Source organism: Serpula lacrymans (assembly GCF_000218685.1).
Source record: "Serpula lacrymans var. lacrymans S7.9 unplaced genomic scaffold SERLAscaffold_12, whole genome shotgun sequence".
NCBI lineage: Eukaryota > Fungi > Basidiomycota > Agaricomycetes > Boletales > Serpulaceae > Serpula > Serpula lacrymans.
Window position 1 is genome coordinate 783,278 of NW_006763301.1, and position 14,948 is coordinate 798,225.

General features: G+C 46.2%; 8 protein-coding genes across 8 annotated transcripts; 6 read left to right on the forward strand and 2 right to left on the reverse strand.

The window, feature by feature from the left end:
• Positions 1–21: 21 nt before the first annotated feature.
• On the forward strand, positions 22–2,668 carry SERLADRAFT_452300 (uncharacterized protein; the record flags this gene model as incomplete). The annotated part of the gene is made up of 6 exons (XM_007322061.1): positions 22–617; positions 672–818; positions 883–997; positions 1,051–1,269; positions 1,327–1,974; positions 2,034–2,668. 6 exons carry the CDS (start codon positions 313–315, stop codon positions 2,283–2,285), a joined length of 1,686 nt encoding a protein of 561 aa, XP_007322123.1.
• Positions 2,632–4,123, reverse strand: SERLADRAFT_398580 (uncharacterized protein; the record flags this gene model as incomplete). The annotated part of the gene is made up of 4 exons (XM_007322062.1): positions 2,632–2,809; positions 2,870–3,293; positions 3,355–3,620; positions 3,679–4,123. 4 exons carry the CDS (start codon positions 3,820–3,822, stop codon positions 2,720–2,722), a joined length of 924 nt encoding a protein of 307 aa, XP_007322124.1.
• A 487-nt stretch (positions 4,124–4,610) lies between these two features.
• Positions 4,611–5,174, forward strand: SERLADRAFT_398586 (uncharacterized protein; the record flags this gene model as incomplete). The annotated part of the gene is made up of 2 exons (XM_007322063.1): positions 4,611–4,802; positions 4,869–5,174. Coding segments are annotated over 2 exons (290 nt in total), but the record flags the coding sequence as incomplete, so codon positions are not given.
• A 27-nt stretch (positions 5,175–5,201) lies between these two features.
• On the forward strand, positions 5,202–5,971 carry SERLADRAFT_475995 (uncharacterized protein; the record flags this gene model as incomplete). Its single annotated transcript, XM_007322064.1, has 2 exons — positions 5,202–5,385; positions 5,446–5,971. One exon carries the CDS (start codon positions 5,583–5,585, stop codon positions 5,784–5,786), a length of 204 nt encoding a protein of 67 aa, XP_007322126.1.
• Positions 5,972–7,135: 1,164 nt separating this feature from the next.
• On the forward strand, positions 7,136–8,917 carry SERLADRAFT_475996 (uncharacterized protein; the record flags this gene model as incomplete). The annotated part of the gene is made up of 8 exons (XM_007322065.1): positions 7,136–7,585; positions 7,644–7,807; positions 7,861–7,987; positions 8,038–8,140; positions 8,195–8,260; positions 8,312–8,565; positions 8,620–8,639; positions 8,694–8,917. 8 exons carry the CDS (start codon positions 7,303–7,305, stop codon positions 8,802–8,804), a joined length of 1,128 nt encoding a protein of 375 aa, XP_007322127.1.
• Positions 8,918–8,982: 65 nt separating this feature from the next.
• Positions 8,983–10,968, forward strand: SERLADRAFT_475997 (uncharacterized protein; the record flags this gene model as incomplete). The annotated part of the gene is made up of 12 exons (XM_007322066.1): positions 8,983–9,117; positions 9,184–9,278; positions 9,337–9,444; positions 9,501–9,580; positions 9,633–9,824; positions 9,873–9,987; positions 10,039–10,114; positions 10,170–10,179; positions 10,238–10,343; positions 10,406–10,439; positions 10,491–10,649; positions 10,708–10,968. The coding sequence occupies 12 exons, from the start codon at positions 9,031–9,033 to the stop codon at positions 10,762–10,764; spliced, it is 1,119 nt and encodes a 372-aa protein (XP_007322128.1).
• Positions 10,969–11,283: 315 nt separating this feature from the next.
• SERLADRAFT_476005 (uncharacterized protein) lies at positions 11,284–13,732 on the reverse strand (the record flags this gene model as incomplete). The annotated part of the gene is made up of 7 exons (XM_007322067.1): positions 11,284–11,890; positions 11,948–12,665; positions 12,720–12,815; positions 12,872–12,979; positions 13,028–13,242; positions 13,297–13,373; positions 13,435–13,732. The coding sequence occupies 6 exons, from the start codon at positions 13,672–13,674 to the stop codon at positions 12,607–12,609; spliced, it is 795 nt and encodes a 264-aa protein (XP_007322129.1).
• Positions 13,733–13,759: 27 nt separating this feature from the next.
• Positions 13,760–14,831, forward strand: SERLADRAFT_398598 (uncharacterized protein; the record flags this gene model as incomplete). Its single annotated transcript, XM_007322068.1, has 5 exons — positions 13,760–13,863; positions 13,924–14,073; positions 14,181–14,330; positions 14,381–14,405; positions 14,473–14,831. 5 exons carry the CDS (start codon positions 13,806–13,808, stop codon positions 14,720–14,722), a joined length of 633 nt encoding a protein of 210 aa, XP_007322130.1.
• Between the last annotated feature and the right edge of the window lie 117 nt (positions 14,832–14,948).

The following is a 14,948-nucleotide window of genomic DNA, read 5'->3' on the forward strand; positions in this document are numbered from 1 at the left end:
GCGACACCTGCCTATTCGGTTGGTCTTCTGGGGCCATTGTTCCACACGGGCACATCCCATCTCATGGATGCTGCCGTTCTATATTTTCTCTGTGCCTTTACTCTCTCCTTCTTTCCTGTCTTTCTTTCCTCACCATCTTTTTTTCTCGCACCGGGACCTGGTTTGACGCCTCGCAGGAACGAGCCTCAGCCGTCTTATATATTTAACGAGGTTTCGTTTCTGTGATCTCCTCACCAGCAGCGGTGTCGAGCGATCTCCACCTCTAGGGCACCTCCTAATAATCCGACCTCTGTAGCCTTCTTACTGAGAACTATGGTTGCTCTCTTTGCCTTCGCCTCGTCTTTGCTGCTCGCGTCAACAGCCTGGGCGTCTCCTCTGCGGAATCCTGACCCCAGACTGTCGTTCCCACCGCTCAGCCCCACCTCCCTCCTCTGCGACATACCCTTCGTGAAAGCGTTTCTTTGTCCACGAGATGGCTCTCTGGGATTATCGGTCAATACCCCATTGGGCACTGCACAAGGCACTGTCGACGTCCCAAATGTCAACAGATACGCAGTCCGATATGCCTCCGCTGATCGATGGGCACCGTCCACTGTGGCCACCACGTGGGAACTTCCGTGAGCCGATCTTCCATCACGTCTATAGCGCGTTGTACTGAACTTGAGAAACAGAAACGGCTCCACCAATGCCTCTGCTCTCCCTCTGATGTGTCCACAGCCGGATGTGGACCAGTCTTCCTTTTCGGAGGATTGTTTGTCTATGATCATCTATGTGCCAAATACCCTCACTGCAGTGAGCGGTGTTCCAACTCTCGCGTGGTTCGTTGAATTCAAGTTTTGACGTCTCTACGTACCATGTATCTAACGTCAATTTTGATGACAGGATACACGGAGGCTCTTTCATGGTCGGATCAGCAACGGACCCAGGGCTTGATGGTTCTAACCTTGCCATTGCAACCAATTCAATCGTTGCAGTCATTCAATATCGTCTGGGAGCTGTAAGTTACTTGCGTCAATAATGTAAAATAGTACTCATGCGGGAAAATCACAGCTTGGATTTATTTCCCCGAACGGAAACACTAACCTTGGTCTCAAAGATGCTGTCAATGCACTTGAATTTTTGAGCCAGGTTCTTCCTAGCTTTGGAGGTGACGCTTCAAAAGTTACAGTTGCTGGACAGAGTAGCGGCGCGAACATGATCAGGGCCTTACTTGCGGTTCCTTCTGCCGACTCGCTCTTCCAGTCGGCTATTCTCCAGTCGGACCCGATGGTTCGTTGTTTTACACTTCAAGTCGTAACCGTGTCGCTTAATAATCTGATTATACAGGATTACGGGTTCTTATCTGTTGCTGACCAGAATCAACTGCAAGATTATTTCACTCCCATGTTGAATTGCACCTCCACCGATGTTGCCTGCTTAAACGGCTTGAATGCTTATGATATCGTCAACAGCGCGGGAATGTCGTTTTACAGCAACGCCTACACAGTCGTTCCAGCGGCCGCCCAGTCTGAGCCTATGCGAGTGGTCACTGACGGTACTTTCATCACTTCTACTCTCGACTCCACTTCGCCTTTCCCCAAAGTCACAAAGCCCATCTTGCTTTCAAATGTCCTTGATGAGGCAGGCTACACTATTTATGGCTCTTTCCCGGACGCTGTTCCTGAAGCAGAATACAATTTAGTCGTCAACGGTACATTCGGTGCCCAGCGCACTAACACTCTCGTGACCTCCAACTTATACGTCTCGCAAGCCGAGGAGAGTACTATAACCGACTTCAGGCCTCAGCTACAATCACTTGGAACCGACTCTGTATGGCGTTGTGCGACATGGACCTTCGCTAGGAATTGGGTGCAGAACGGTGGAAGTGCCTATGTCGGGCTTTACGTCGTTGGCGCGAGCTATCCCGGAAACTCTGCTGTATCGTATTGCACCGAATCTGGCGTTGTATGTCACCAAGATGACATTGAGATAGTTGTACGTGGACTCTCTTTTTATCTGGTCCATTCACTTTAATTTATGACTTTCGCATGTAGTTCGGCACCGTGCCAAGTCCAGATTCTGCCCAGTCTTCTTTGATTACTGAGATGCAAGCACGCTATCAATCCTTCATGACCACGGGTAACCCAAACCCGTCGGGTTCCTCATATTCAAACTGGGGTGTAGCAACTACTTCCGACGTGAACGCCATTCTCCTCGGTGCCTCTGGCCTCGCTCCTGTTGGCGCCTGTACTCCCAGTTTTTGGGGTACCTCGGTGGAATACGACTACCAAGTGTATAACATCTAGAAGAAGAAAACTTCCCCTTCTTACTCTGAACTCTCATCGATGACAACCCGATCAAAATCGACTGTGCTGTATCACGACTAGAGCAAAGACTTTATAATTTTGGACCCTCTTCTACCATTAATGCCGTTTGTTCTTTTACATCTTTTCACCTTATTCTCTATTTAGCTTAATGTTTCTTTGCTGGGATGGATTCATAACCTGTAGCCCTTTATCTGTGTTTTTACTCGATGCCTTTTGTAGCCATGACCAAATACTTACCAGTAAAGCAATTTTATACCTGTATTCGTTGTTTCTTCGCTTTTGACACCAAATTTCCCTCGTCATTGCATGTAGGAAATGCACTTATGGTTGATACGAATAGATGAATGTATTGTTAGTTCCTAATGAACCGAGAGTAAAAGATCGCTACAGTCCACATAAATATGGTATGTAAATTATAACTTTGGTCCTGGTTCCATCACAGTCACAGCCTGGATGTCAGTAAAAATGTCGAAATTCCGCTTCAGATGAATCTCATGGAAAATCTGAAAGGGGAGCAGCGGGTCATTTCTTAGTACTGGGCAAGCCAAATAAAAAGTACTTACATCTCCCTTGCGTCTTACTAACGATCGGTGCAGGCGTCCTTTGGGTCCACCCCGAGTCTCATCGCCCTCATAGGCAAAGATTTCACGACCCTCTTCGTCGCGAACACGACTGACTCTCGGGTTGATGACCATCTGACCAAAGCCACCACGCGACAATCTCGTGACGGTCTCCCTTTGGTCCTGCGTATTGATGTGCCCAGTCAACAGTGATCGTAGCGTTTCTACAATATAGTACTGAGGTGGTAGAAACGATATCTTCCCAGCCCTGAACTCCTCCATCGCAGTGTTTACATTGACAAACCGAGCAGCTATGACTTCTTGGGCCCCATCTGGGGTGGGGAGTTGGTCTTCCTTATCTCCTCCTGAGAACCCTGTCGAAGAAGACCCTGGAAGGAAAGCAACAAAAAATTGTGTGCGAAAGCGTCTGCGGACAGAGGCAGTGAGAACGATCTCATAGGTGTCAAGACATAGGCAAAGTACGGTACCTAGGTACTATTGGCGGTGTAACCCAGATGGTGAAAGGCAGTAAAGCACCGATGTCAACTTTGAAATGATGTTTGGATAAGAATGACTGGAAATCGAGCTTCTGTTCGTGAACAGCTTTCCGTGCCTCGTTGATCACAGTGCTGCTCAGTCTGATTGGATTGCTCGAGGAGGCAAAGAGAACGCCTGATTCCTCGAAAGTCTCTCGTATGGCAGTCATCGCCAACGAACTGTCCTGTTTTGCATCGTAGTTTCCACCTGGAAAGACCTTGACAGTGATCGTGAGTGCTGTACATATCAGTTTGTCAGATGAAAAATGGCCTAACATGTATACCGCCGAACGCGCGCGCCTTTGGATTCCGGTGTACAAGCAAAATCTCGTTCCGTTCATTGATGACGACGAGACTCGCAGACGGCCGAGGTTCTGATAAGATACGTTGGCTTTCCCCTGACTTCACCGAGGCGGACATATGTATGGACCGAGACGTTTGCGGGGATTGTTGGAAACGGACAAGTGGTGTTAGATATGATGTTAGATATGACTGGCAGCGAGGAGTGCGCGTACGCTTATGAACAGATGATGACGGGGGTAAACCGCGACACAGCCCAAGTCTGAAATACCCGGAACTTGAAAGCGCAGAAATAGCCATAACTTACTAGTATTCGCGGGTACTAGTAGGCTCGCATTTACATGCACAGATATGAAAATAACCGAAAGCTGTAATCACAAAAGATTACTGAGCGATGCTATCCATAAGGATGAGCTTGAACGTTGAACCGAGGTCTAGCAAGCCACGTTTTTCGGTGTCCCATCCCATACAATTACGTTACATTATTATTCACAGCCCTCGATTTGCTCCGGCTTTCACTGGCAGCGCTTCGGCGTTCTCTACGCCCAACATGCAAAGATGGACTCTGAATAGCATATCATCCGCGCCAGGTCTTCTAGTGCGACGTCGACGACGTGGCGGCTCTACTCAATACACGTCGATGATTAGATGGGTCCGCCTTCTGAAACGACAGTCCTAGGAGCCGCAGAGGCTGTGCTTTTTGGTGGGCTGCAGCGGTCAGTAAGTGATTTTCCCCCTCGGGGCTTCCTTACAAATGGTATTAACTCATAGGCATGAGTATGTGCGGGCAAACCTAATTCGATGCCTCCAGTCACAGCATACTTACAGCCCCTTCGAAAAGATATAACAAAATCCTCCGGTCAATACGCATCGGCAAGTCGAACGCGTAATAACTAGTCAATCTCCGGCGCAGCAGAAAACATATCATATCTAGCCCTGCCGCAAGAACTTTGGCCTGAGTAGTCTCGTGCTTACCGATCCATGGCTGCGTGAGCGATCAATCGAACCTAGTACCTCATATTTTTCAGTCCCCTCGTTCTGACGAATCTTGATATGTGCCGCTGGTGTCCATTGAGAGGACATTGCCCGCGGCATGAGTAGTACGTCAATGATAGTTCTGAATGACTTTTGTGCTTGTGTGTTGACAAGTCCAACCTTTCCCACAGATTACAACTTTTCTTCATGGCTACTCCACTTCCTCATCAAAACGCTCGTTGTTCACAGCTTTGACCGTGTCCAAACTAAGTCATATATCACCCCCTGGTGTGAGGTATATTTTTCTTTGATGCTCAGCTTGTGGTTTCCGTCAACTTTTGCAGAAAGATCCGTGACCGCCGAAGCGCTGCACTACTATATTCCCGCGTCTACCTCGATCGGATCGATTACTTTCCGGCCGTTGTTGAGAACTACCAATGGAACGCTGGAACTCGCCAAATTTTTCACAGGTAGTCGGACATGATGGTAGCAATGTTCATTTAGCCAATACTGGAAAATCGAATTGGTGTCTTATTGTTCCAGGCGTGGCTGCGGGACTGGGAAACAAGGACAGCTTAGCCGTTACAGATTCATCGTCTGCCAACTTTTTCTCGGGCGGAGATCATGGCAACAAAACCCATCCGACCAGTGTTGGAAAAATTATACTATCTCTTGTCAATCGACAGCGATGGATCTGAAGCGTAGTTGGTAGTATGCATATTATGTTATGGAAAGCTCTATTCTGATTTTCTATTTTTTTTCTGACAGCAAAACAACATGATGAACTGGCTCACAATGGCTCAAGCGGTATATTCCTAAGACCTTTAGAGCCGTAATCTCAATTATCACAGTGGCAAGATAGGTTTAGCCGATATCGGGAATAGGAATCAGTTCAATGACAGTCGATGGTTACGCAAGTAGGACTCAAGGGCAGCTCGACTGGGGGGAAATTCCTCTTCCTTGCTAATTTTATTTGGTTCGGCGGGGATCATCCGACCAGTGCTAGGAAATGGCTCCGACACTCGCCAGTCAATTATGATGGACCTGAAGCGTGTTCATTAGTGGCATGTATACTATGTAATGCACTTTGTTTCTCGTGGCAGACATGATGGACTGGCTCAGGACGGCTCGAATTGGCCATCTCATAGATCTTTGCTGTCACAATTCTCCAATTTAACAATAAAGGGGTTTCATTCACCTCATGTTTACAGTTTTACAGCATAGGTCCAGTCCTTCTTATGATATGGAGTAACCCCTGGTCTCGAATACGGTATATCTGTTATCGAACTTCTGTACAAGTTGGTGACACCCGAACATAACAGCCCCTCCGCTGTGATCGATGAAGTATCTGTGACAATAGAACTCGTCTAATTTCGAAAGTAAAATTCCTGCCGCCAGATCATTCTCAGCGCAGGTGTAATTTAGCTGTAACAGGTATGTCCTAGCTCGTAATATCCCGGTACGATAACTGTCGTGCTTTTTACATTATGTTGTCCCATAACAACGGCTGGCTCTCTGAAGGTCCGCCGGTGATTATCATTATCATGGAAAGGTGCTCTGGAAAAGTGTCAATTTTATACCAACGTGAACTAGCTCAAGGCGGTTCAAGTTGAATATTCATTGGATCCGTATTGGGATAGCTTCGTGACCCTGGATGAAATACCTACCTACCATCTGCGCTCTTGATCTTTCGGAACAAAGTTCCTAGTGCAAATCTGGGTGAGATCTCTCGTTGAAGTTGAACACTTTTTCTACGCTGAGAACTATGTTCCACGGGCTGTGGATACAGCCCCCGTGTGTTTCATTCACTCCGATTTCAAAGCAACTTCGAGTTAATTTGGAGCAGGATCCCAGATCCCCCTCTCGATATTTACAGTCAACCAAATCTCCTGCGCCCAGTCAGCTACAGTCTCGTCATTGTACTACTAGGTCTGTCCTGGCTTATAGCGCTTCAATGACACGTTACAGTTATCGTACTTCTCATGGATGCGTATCCGTAACGACTGATCTCGAGATTTCTCTTAGGAAGTTCACCAGCTAGTTTTAATTTGTTGAAATGATAAACATTTCTTTACTATGTTACCGTAACGGCACTTGGAGTTGTCAGGTTGGGGCTCCAGCCTACTTCTATGATTGGGAACTTTATCACCTGCCGACACCAGTATTTTATGCCTTCATTAAATTGCCGCTAAGTAACCTGTGAGATTTTAATCGTCCCTGAGGGAGAACCCCTAACCAGTCAAAGTGTAATAAAGGTCTCACCTGCTACTAGTACCTAACCTACCACCGTTGAGTGGCCGTCATAAATTTTTCCTGGTACGAGTCCTACTCGCTGACATGGAATTTGACCGTAGCGTTGGCAGCAGGCTTTTGAAACCTCTTGAAACTAGTAGTTGGTAGTTGGTGCAGCCACCACCAGTCTGGGCATTTACCGAAACTAAGTACCAAGTTGTGGCAGTGCTCCGCACCGTGACTTCTTCCACCACCGCCGGCGGCAGACCCACTTTTCGACGCGAATATTACCTTCGTTTTGCTCTCACTGGCAGCAGAAGCTCCTGAGCCTTTTGTATTATTCTATCTGCATTTCGTTATTTGCTTGGCGACTGAGCTGAATCTTCACAAAACATGAACATAGGTGACGATCAGCTTGGAACACCTCCTGCTCAAGGTTCTTCGAATGATAATGCTCCTATTGAGAAAGTGGAAGAGATATCAGACCACCTCTCTCAAAGCATTCCACCAACTCCTTCCGATGTACACGTCCCTAGTCCTCCAGCCTTATCACAGGAGCCAAGCAGAACCCAGCGCCCAAAGCCAAACTACCAAGCCCATTATCTCATGGCTGGACATACAATGTCGATATCCGCTCTAAAGTTTAGTCCTGATGGCTCCATATTGGCATCGTCTGGTGAGTTGGGTCATCAAGCTAGATGGGACCTGTGGAATTTAGTTACATCGAAAGGCAGCTGCGGACAAAACTATCAAGCTTTGGGACGGGTTAACTGGTGGCATAATGCAGACACTTGAAGGACATGCAGAGGGTATCAATGATATTGCTTGGTCGAACGACGGTCAATATATTGCTTCCGCTTCTGATGATAAGACAATCATGCTTTGGAGCCCCGAACAGGTGAATGTCTTTATTGATTTATTCGAATTTTAAAACCCATCGCTGGTCTCCAGAAAACACCTGTCAAAACGCTCAAGGGTCACACTAATTTCGTCTTTTGCTTGAACTATAGCCCCCATTCCGGATTACTGGTTTCAGGTGGGTATGATGAGACCGTCCGCGTCTGGGATGTAGCAAGGGGTACGCGAACAACAATCGTGTGATGCAAATAGGTACTGACTCCAGCTCAGGTAGATCGATGAAAGTGCTCCCTGCGCATTCAGACCCTGTCACGGCTGTGAATTTTAATCACGATGGTACTCTTATCGTCTCGTGTGCCATGGATGGTTTAATGTATGATCTTCTCAATCCAATGCTATTCAACTTACACTTGAAAACTTTATATAGACGAATATGGGATGCTGAATCTGGCCAATGCTTGAAAACCTTGGTTGATGATGATAACCCCGTCTGGTTTGTTATCATGATGGTATACGATGAAACCTAAAACTAAGTCTTTTCTAGTTCACACGTTAGATTCTCTCCCAACTCAAAATTTGTTCTCGCTGCCACACAAGATTCTACAATTCGGCTATGGAATTATTTCACTTCTCGCTGTGTCAAAACGTACATAGGACATACGAACCGCACATACTGTCTCGTTCCCTGTTTCAGCACGACTGGCGGCCAGTACATTGTATGTGGCAGTGAAGACTCAAAAGTGTATATATGGGATCTGCAGAGCCGTGAAATAGTGCAAGTACTGCAAGGTCATAGAGGTGCGTTAAGTTTTGGAACGCGTCAAAATGCATAAGCTGATGGCAATGTTGAAGATGTGGTTTTAGCTGTAGCTGTAAGTCTAGATGCGGATCTGTTTATATAGCTGATATTGATACCGCTTTGCTAGACGCATCCTTCACGCAACATCATCGCATCTGCATCGATGGAGAAGGATATTACAATTCGACTCTGGTTTGATGAACCGAGCGGTCAAGAAAGTGGGGTACTCAGCTCGTAAAATTCAAAGTACTACATACTCGACTGAAATCTTCCTATGTAATCTTGCATACTGCAAAACCCTAAGGTGCTTGAAGCCCCTGATACGGGTTACGCATCACGTGATCCAATATGTAGGGCGTTTCTTAGTCAGCACGAGCTACCATTTAAGATCGAGCCGTAACTGCAGGTAAACGCTCGTCTCACTTGGCTTTTCACCTTTTTCCCCAATTAGAGGTTCATCTGGGATGGCAGAGACTTCTAACACACAGATCCATGAAACGCAGGATCCCACTGCAGCAAGAGCAGAGGTGTGCGTGAGTCAACCACCAGACGTAAGTAGTGATCGCTCGGGTGGGTTGGATACTATTATGAACCGAATTAATCAATATGTTTATCAGATGTCTGTTGATGGAAATGATTCGGAGCGGTGGATACACCTGTCGTTCGTCTGGTCGGGAAAGCCGTTTGAGTTGGACTTGGCTGAATCTGACAGGTTACTTTCGTCCTAGCTTATAACAGTCAAAAGTCTTACCATCAGTCTTTGTCTTCAGAGTATATGATCTGAAATACGCTCTGCTGAACTTGACAAATGTGCCACCAGAAAGGCAGAAAATACTAGGTCTCGTGAAAGGCAAACTTCCTCCTGATCAAGAGAGAATGTATGGTCCATCTTACCATGAGTTACTTGTTCTTAAATCGCCGATTCTGTCTGTAGCGCTGACCTCAAGCTCGTTTCCGGAAAGAAGTTTACTTTGATAGGGACGCCTCAGGGAGATGAGATCAAAGACCCCTCTCGTACGGAATCCATCATCCCTTGAAATACCAAAGCTTACCGCTATTGCATCAGAAATCGAATTTCTCCCAGACGTTGTAAATGACCTTGACGTCGACTTTTCTGCCAACCCTGGGGCAGCATTAGCGTACCAGAACGATCAACGAAATATTCGAAAGATCAAAGAAGCAACGCAGAAGCTACAAGTCAATATCATCCATCCACTCAGGCCTGGGAAACGTCTACTTGTACTAGACATTGACTACAGTATGTTATTATCCATATAAAACGTTTAACACTTATACCTTTTCCCAGCCATATTGGACACCAAACCGTTAACTTCCGGCTCGCTTCCATCGGCTGAGTGTGCAAGGCCTCGTCTGCACGAGTTTCTAGAAGCTATCTACCCTTATTATGACATTTGTATCTGGTGAGCATTGTCAAGCAGTTTCTCGTGCAAATTGTTAATTAATGTTACAAGGTCTCAAACTAGCTGGATTTGGCTGGAGACAAAGCTTGTTGAGCTTGGGATGGTTGGCTCAAATCGTGACTATCATGTACTTATCCCTCTTGACAGTCTCCTCGAGTATCGTGTTTAACGACAATTCACAGATATCATTTGGTGAAGGATTTTCAATCATGTTGTACCGATGACTGGAAATAACTGATATCCTGGCTAGTACTCGACAAGACGTGCATGTTTACCGTCTTTACGGAACGCAGTGGTCAGCCATATTCGCATCATGTCAAGCCCCTTCAAATAATATGGAATCATTTCCCGCAATTGTTGGTGATCACTTTTATCGATCTTGATTTGATGTACCTACATCTCTATTAATCTTTTATAGCAGCGCGAAGAACACAGTTCATGTTGATGATTTGGTGTGTCTACCTTTGAATGACTTATAAAATATAACTCTCATCAGCGTCAAGGGTCGCAATTTTGCTCTCAACCCAAACGAGGGGATCAAAATACACGCTTTCAAAGGCGCGCATACACAGGAAGGTCAAGCAGACCGAGAACTAGATAAGCTAGCGCGATACATGGTTTATATAGCTGCTGTCGATGACTTCAGGACATTGAAGCATGCAGTAAGCCTTCTCAGTTGTTTATATCATTTGATGGTTTTTGTTAACACTTGAATCACAGGACTGGAAGAAGATTGCCAGAAGTCTTCGTGAGGGAGGCAGAGGACTCTCGTTATGAAATGACCCGATAAAGGCGTAGGTAGTGTTTACCTTAGCTATTCAGTGTGGTCTCCCCAGTTTTCACGGCTGACATATTCTATAAAAGAATGTCGATCATTGGATGGACTTGAAATTCACATGGACCAAGTAATGTAATATACTGTCCACGAACTCCTGTAATTTTATACACAATTAGATAGCTGTCTAACAAGTTGAATCCAGTGTAGTATAGCATCAGAATTCCTGTCAATGATTCGGGTCGTACTAAACGGAGCAACATGTCCAACTGACGTGACGTGCCAGGTCACGTGCTTTTGTTTTGTTTGTTAAACCCGACTCGGATATGCTAGTACAACACAGTACACCAAGCAACCTGACTCAGAGCTACACCAGTCTTGGCTCAGCGGACCAAGTCCAAGGTATCATGGCTTGTTCCAAAATCATTTCCAGTACATTGCTGACTGTCTTTTCATGAACTTTCATCAGTGGCCTGCGGTCTTATAGTCTGCGTCGTCGAAGCTAGCTTCTCGCACGCTCGATAACTTGAGCACATGCTTGGAACCACATCTTACTGGGATCGACTTCATCTGGCATATACATTCGAAATTAACAAACGCACGAAAAGCATTGCACGGAGATTTAATCTGTCTCCAGAGGAAAGAAAGCAAGCTTTGAGTCAATTTGAACCTGGAGAAATAGCTCACGTCGATGGGCACGGCGGAATACATGGCGCATTCTATGAATTACTAGAGCGGAATGGATTTGTGCTGACCAGTCAAGAAAAAGGGGTCAAGCGACGACTACATCGCGAAGCTTCTGGCATTGGTAAATACTGCCTCGTACTCCAACGCCTCAACGAGAGGCAACACATTGTCTGCTACATTACTTCGTTTAGTCAAGCAATCTATGCCAGGAATATATCGCCCATAGCGAAATTCTTTAGTCTTGCGATGGGCGACACACCTGCATGGCCTCCAGGACACCGTCCACTCAGCATATTTCCGGGTTGGACAGGGGGTGGTTTTCTCTTTGGGGTACCTGTCGTTCGCTCTGACCTTTCAAAAACGAAAAATCTGCACATTCGGTTCATAGCAGGCTGGGGAGAGCTTGATCGATTAAAACTATTTATTATGGAGAGGATGGAGGTATGTAGAAAACTCTCTGATCAACGTCCTCTTCTAACTCACGTCCAAATCTTAAAGACATTCAAGCATGCACACAAGACTCTCAGACAACACGAGCTCAACTGGCAGCGATCGAGACGCTCGAACTCCATCAAGCATGATGAAGAGATGGTTCGTGCAGTCGCAGAGCGTTACAATCTCGACAGGTCTGGCGAGAATGAGGTTGAAAACCTGTTAAAGAAAGCGGAGAAAGAGGCTCTGAACGCCGAAGGGGGCGGCGTCATCGATGATGAGGCTGTGTCCATGTTGGGCGTTGGGAGTGATGCCCAAAATGATGGAAGGGCAAGGCATGTTGCACATCATCAGACTGCCCGTGAATGGTCCAATTTTCATCACTTTGGTCATCGAAGAGCCCGACTACCGCCTATACACTTGCTGGAGTGTCCAGAACCCAACAATGTCGAATGGTTGCTACGTTACATGAGGCAAGATATCATGTATTCCTCCATATATCTCAATCGACTTCACGCAAAGACAACTACCAAGCCGAGGCCCCTTCTTAGGCGCTTACCGTTGCCGTTCAAGAAAACACGGTGATATATGCTACTCATCCTTTCCTTTCTTCAACGGCTAGATTACAAGGGACAGACTACACATCACTCGACCAGTGTACACTCAACTGCATGCAGGTACTGCAGAATGCATTTGTGATGCAGCGATAGCACTGGTTATTGCTTTCATGCTTCCAATTTCGTTACCCCGTCGGCCACGACGTGAAATGTGTCCAGGGAGGAAGCTGAGAGTTTGGATCAAAGGTACCGAATATGTCTAGTGCTCGAGAATGGCATACCTGAAAATTGTATGCCAGTTGAAGCTTCAATATTTGTGGTGGTGGGATATAGGAGCTGATCCGAGCCGTCATAGCGCCAGCCGCTACTGTTAGCGACTTCGGGAAGCGACCTTGAGTGTCTGCTCCTTCTCATTTCGTGAAATTTGTCGCACCTGAGAGGAGTTGTTCTTGCCCAACACCAAGATACTTCTGTGCAAGTGCGACAGAAATTGAACTGTAGGCACGAGATAATAGTGTGAAGGTTCTCCGACGGAAAGAATCTGTTGACCAATTCAATATGGGTCACGGGGGACGTGGTTTTAACTCACCGATAAATGTGGTTATGAGAGTAGCCACGAGGGAACCTAGCTTTTCATCGAGAAAATCTGACTGTTGTGCTTTATGGTGTAGATTTTGTGCACGGGAATAGACATCCTCGTATTTCCTCTCCTGAGTGGATGCTAGAATGCTCATTAGGGATCCTGACAACGAGACTGTTTGTAGATTCTCTGGTAGCCGTGTGAGGGCATACTGAGCGGGAATTCTGGGAATAGTGTCAAGAGGGTTAAATATATTGAAACCAAGAAACACCACGCACAAGTCATCTCTGATAAGATAGGCGAGAACTAGGGGTGCAGTAAGGAGCAATCGGGTGTAACTGGCATCATTTTCACCCTACACGATTTAAAGGGCTTGTAAGATGATAATATAGTGAATCTTCAGCATCCCGACGTACATGGAGGTCATGAAGCTCAGCAACCTGTATGAGCTCTTCGAAATTGCCCTGAGATGCCAGATCAGCTATGTGGGTGAATATCTCTTGGTAGACATCTGGACCACTGTTCAAGTTGCTTGCAAGGACGACTGGAGGAGGTACGATATTGGATATTGCGGATGTCGATGCAACAGAATCTCTAGCCTCGTCCAGAAATTCTGTTTCAGTCGTTGGCGGTGGTGTAGGAAATCCTTGAGCCATGTTAGAAATCTGACGGTAAGGAAAGCAAAAGGGTTTACGTAAAGTGCACCCATTTCTTCAAGTCCGCGTTTGCCATTCATCGGCTCATTACAAAACTTGAACGGTGACCACAGCACCCAGAAATCTCATATATGAACGTGCTGGACGACGAAGTCGAGTCAATTCTCTATATTGGTAGAGAGATCTCAGGTTATCGTCATTTGTCTGGGTACTATCAGCATTGGCTTACTGGATTACTGCATTTCTCAGTTTACAAGATTCCTCCGTTGAAAGCTAACGAGGGACACCGTGCTAACGACTGGGGAGATCTGGCACAACCACTGTGGAAAGGCAGGCTACGGATTACAGAGAAATCAAATGTCGCAGCTTTGTTGTTTGAGGATGCACAGACCGGTGAGTTCTACGTCAATTTATCGTGTAATCTCCCTGAACGCAGTATGATTATGATAGGTGAATGTATGACGACTTCTGCCATGTTCTACCAAGCTATTCTCACCGGTACTCAGTATTTGCTAGGGCAGAATATGACCCTCTGAAGCCATCCGTCGAAGCTGTCCTCGATTCTTCTCGATACTTTGTAATCAGAGTGGAAGATGCGGGAAAGAAGGCTTACATTGGGATGGGCTTTGCGGAGCGCACTGATAGTTTCGATTTCAGTAAGTTCCATTTGATTGTCTTGTAATTTGTTCATCATACTCTTGATAAGATGTTGCGTTGCAAGATTATACTAAGTATTCAATTGTGCCTTTCCCGCTCACTTCTATAGTTTCTCTGATCACGATTCTTTGGCATTCACAGACGTTACAAAGCTAGCCTGAATCCTCCCAGCCCTGCTTCGGAGACATCGTCTCCTCACGTTCCCACGGGACCCAAGAAGGATTACTCCTTGAAAGAAGGCCAAACATTTTCCATCTCCATCCCTGGACGAAGTCATAAGTCAGCCTCAGGCGCCAACCTCTTTGGATCTGCATCAGGGGGTTCTGGAAGTGCAGGCGGTGGGGGCATCCCACTACTACCTCCCCCTCCTAGTGCACCAAGGAAAAGATGAGGGTTCTAACCAATCTCATTTCCACCCGTTTACTCCAGGGCGAATTCGCACCTGATGTCTGTGGAACACCCTGTATAAACTGTCAATATGAATCAACGGAACTCATTGGAAGTTTGTCTCTGGGGCTCCTTGTGAGCAGATCTGCAATCCTAAAAGGTATTTATATTATAAATTACTAACAGCAGGAGGGAGAGGGAGCAAGTTATCTTGTTGTCTAATTACTACA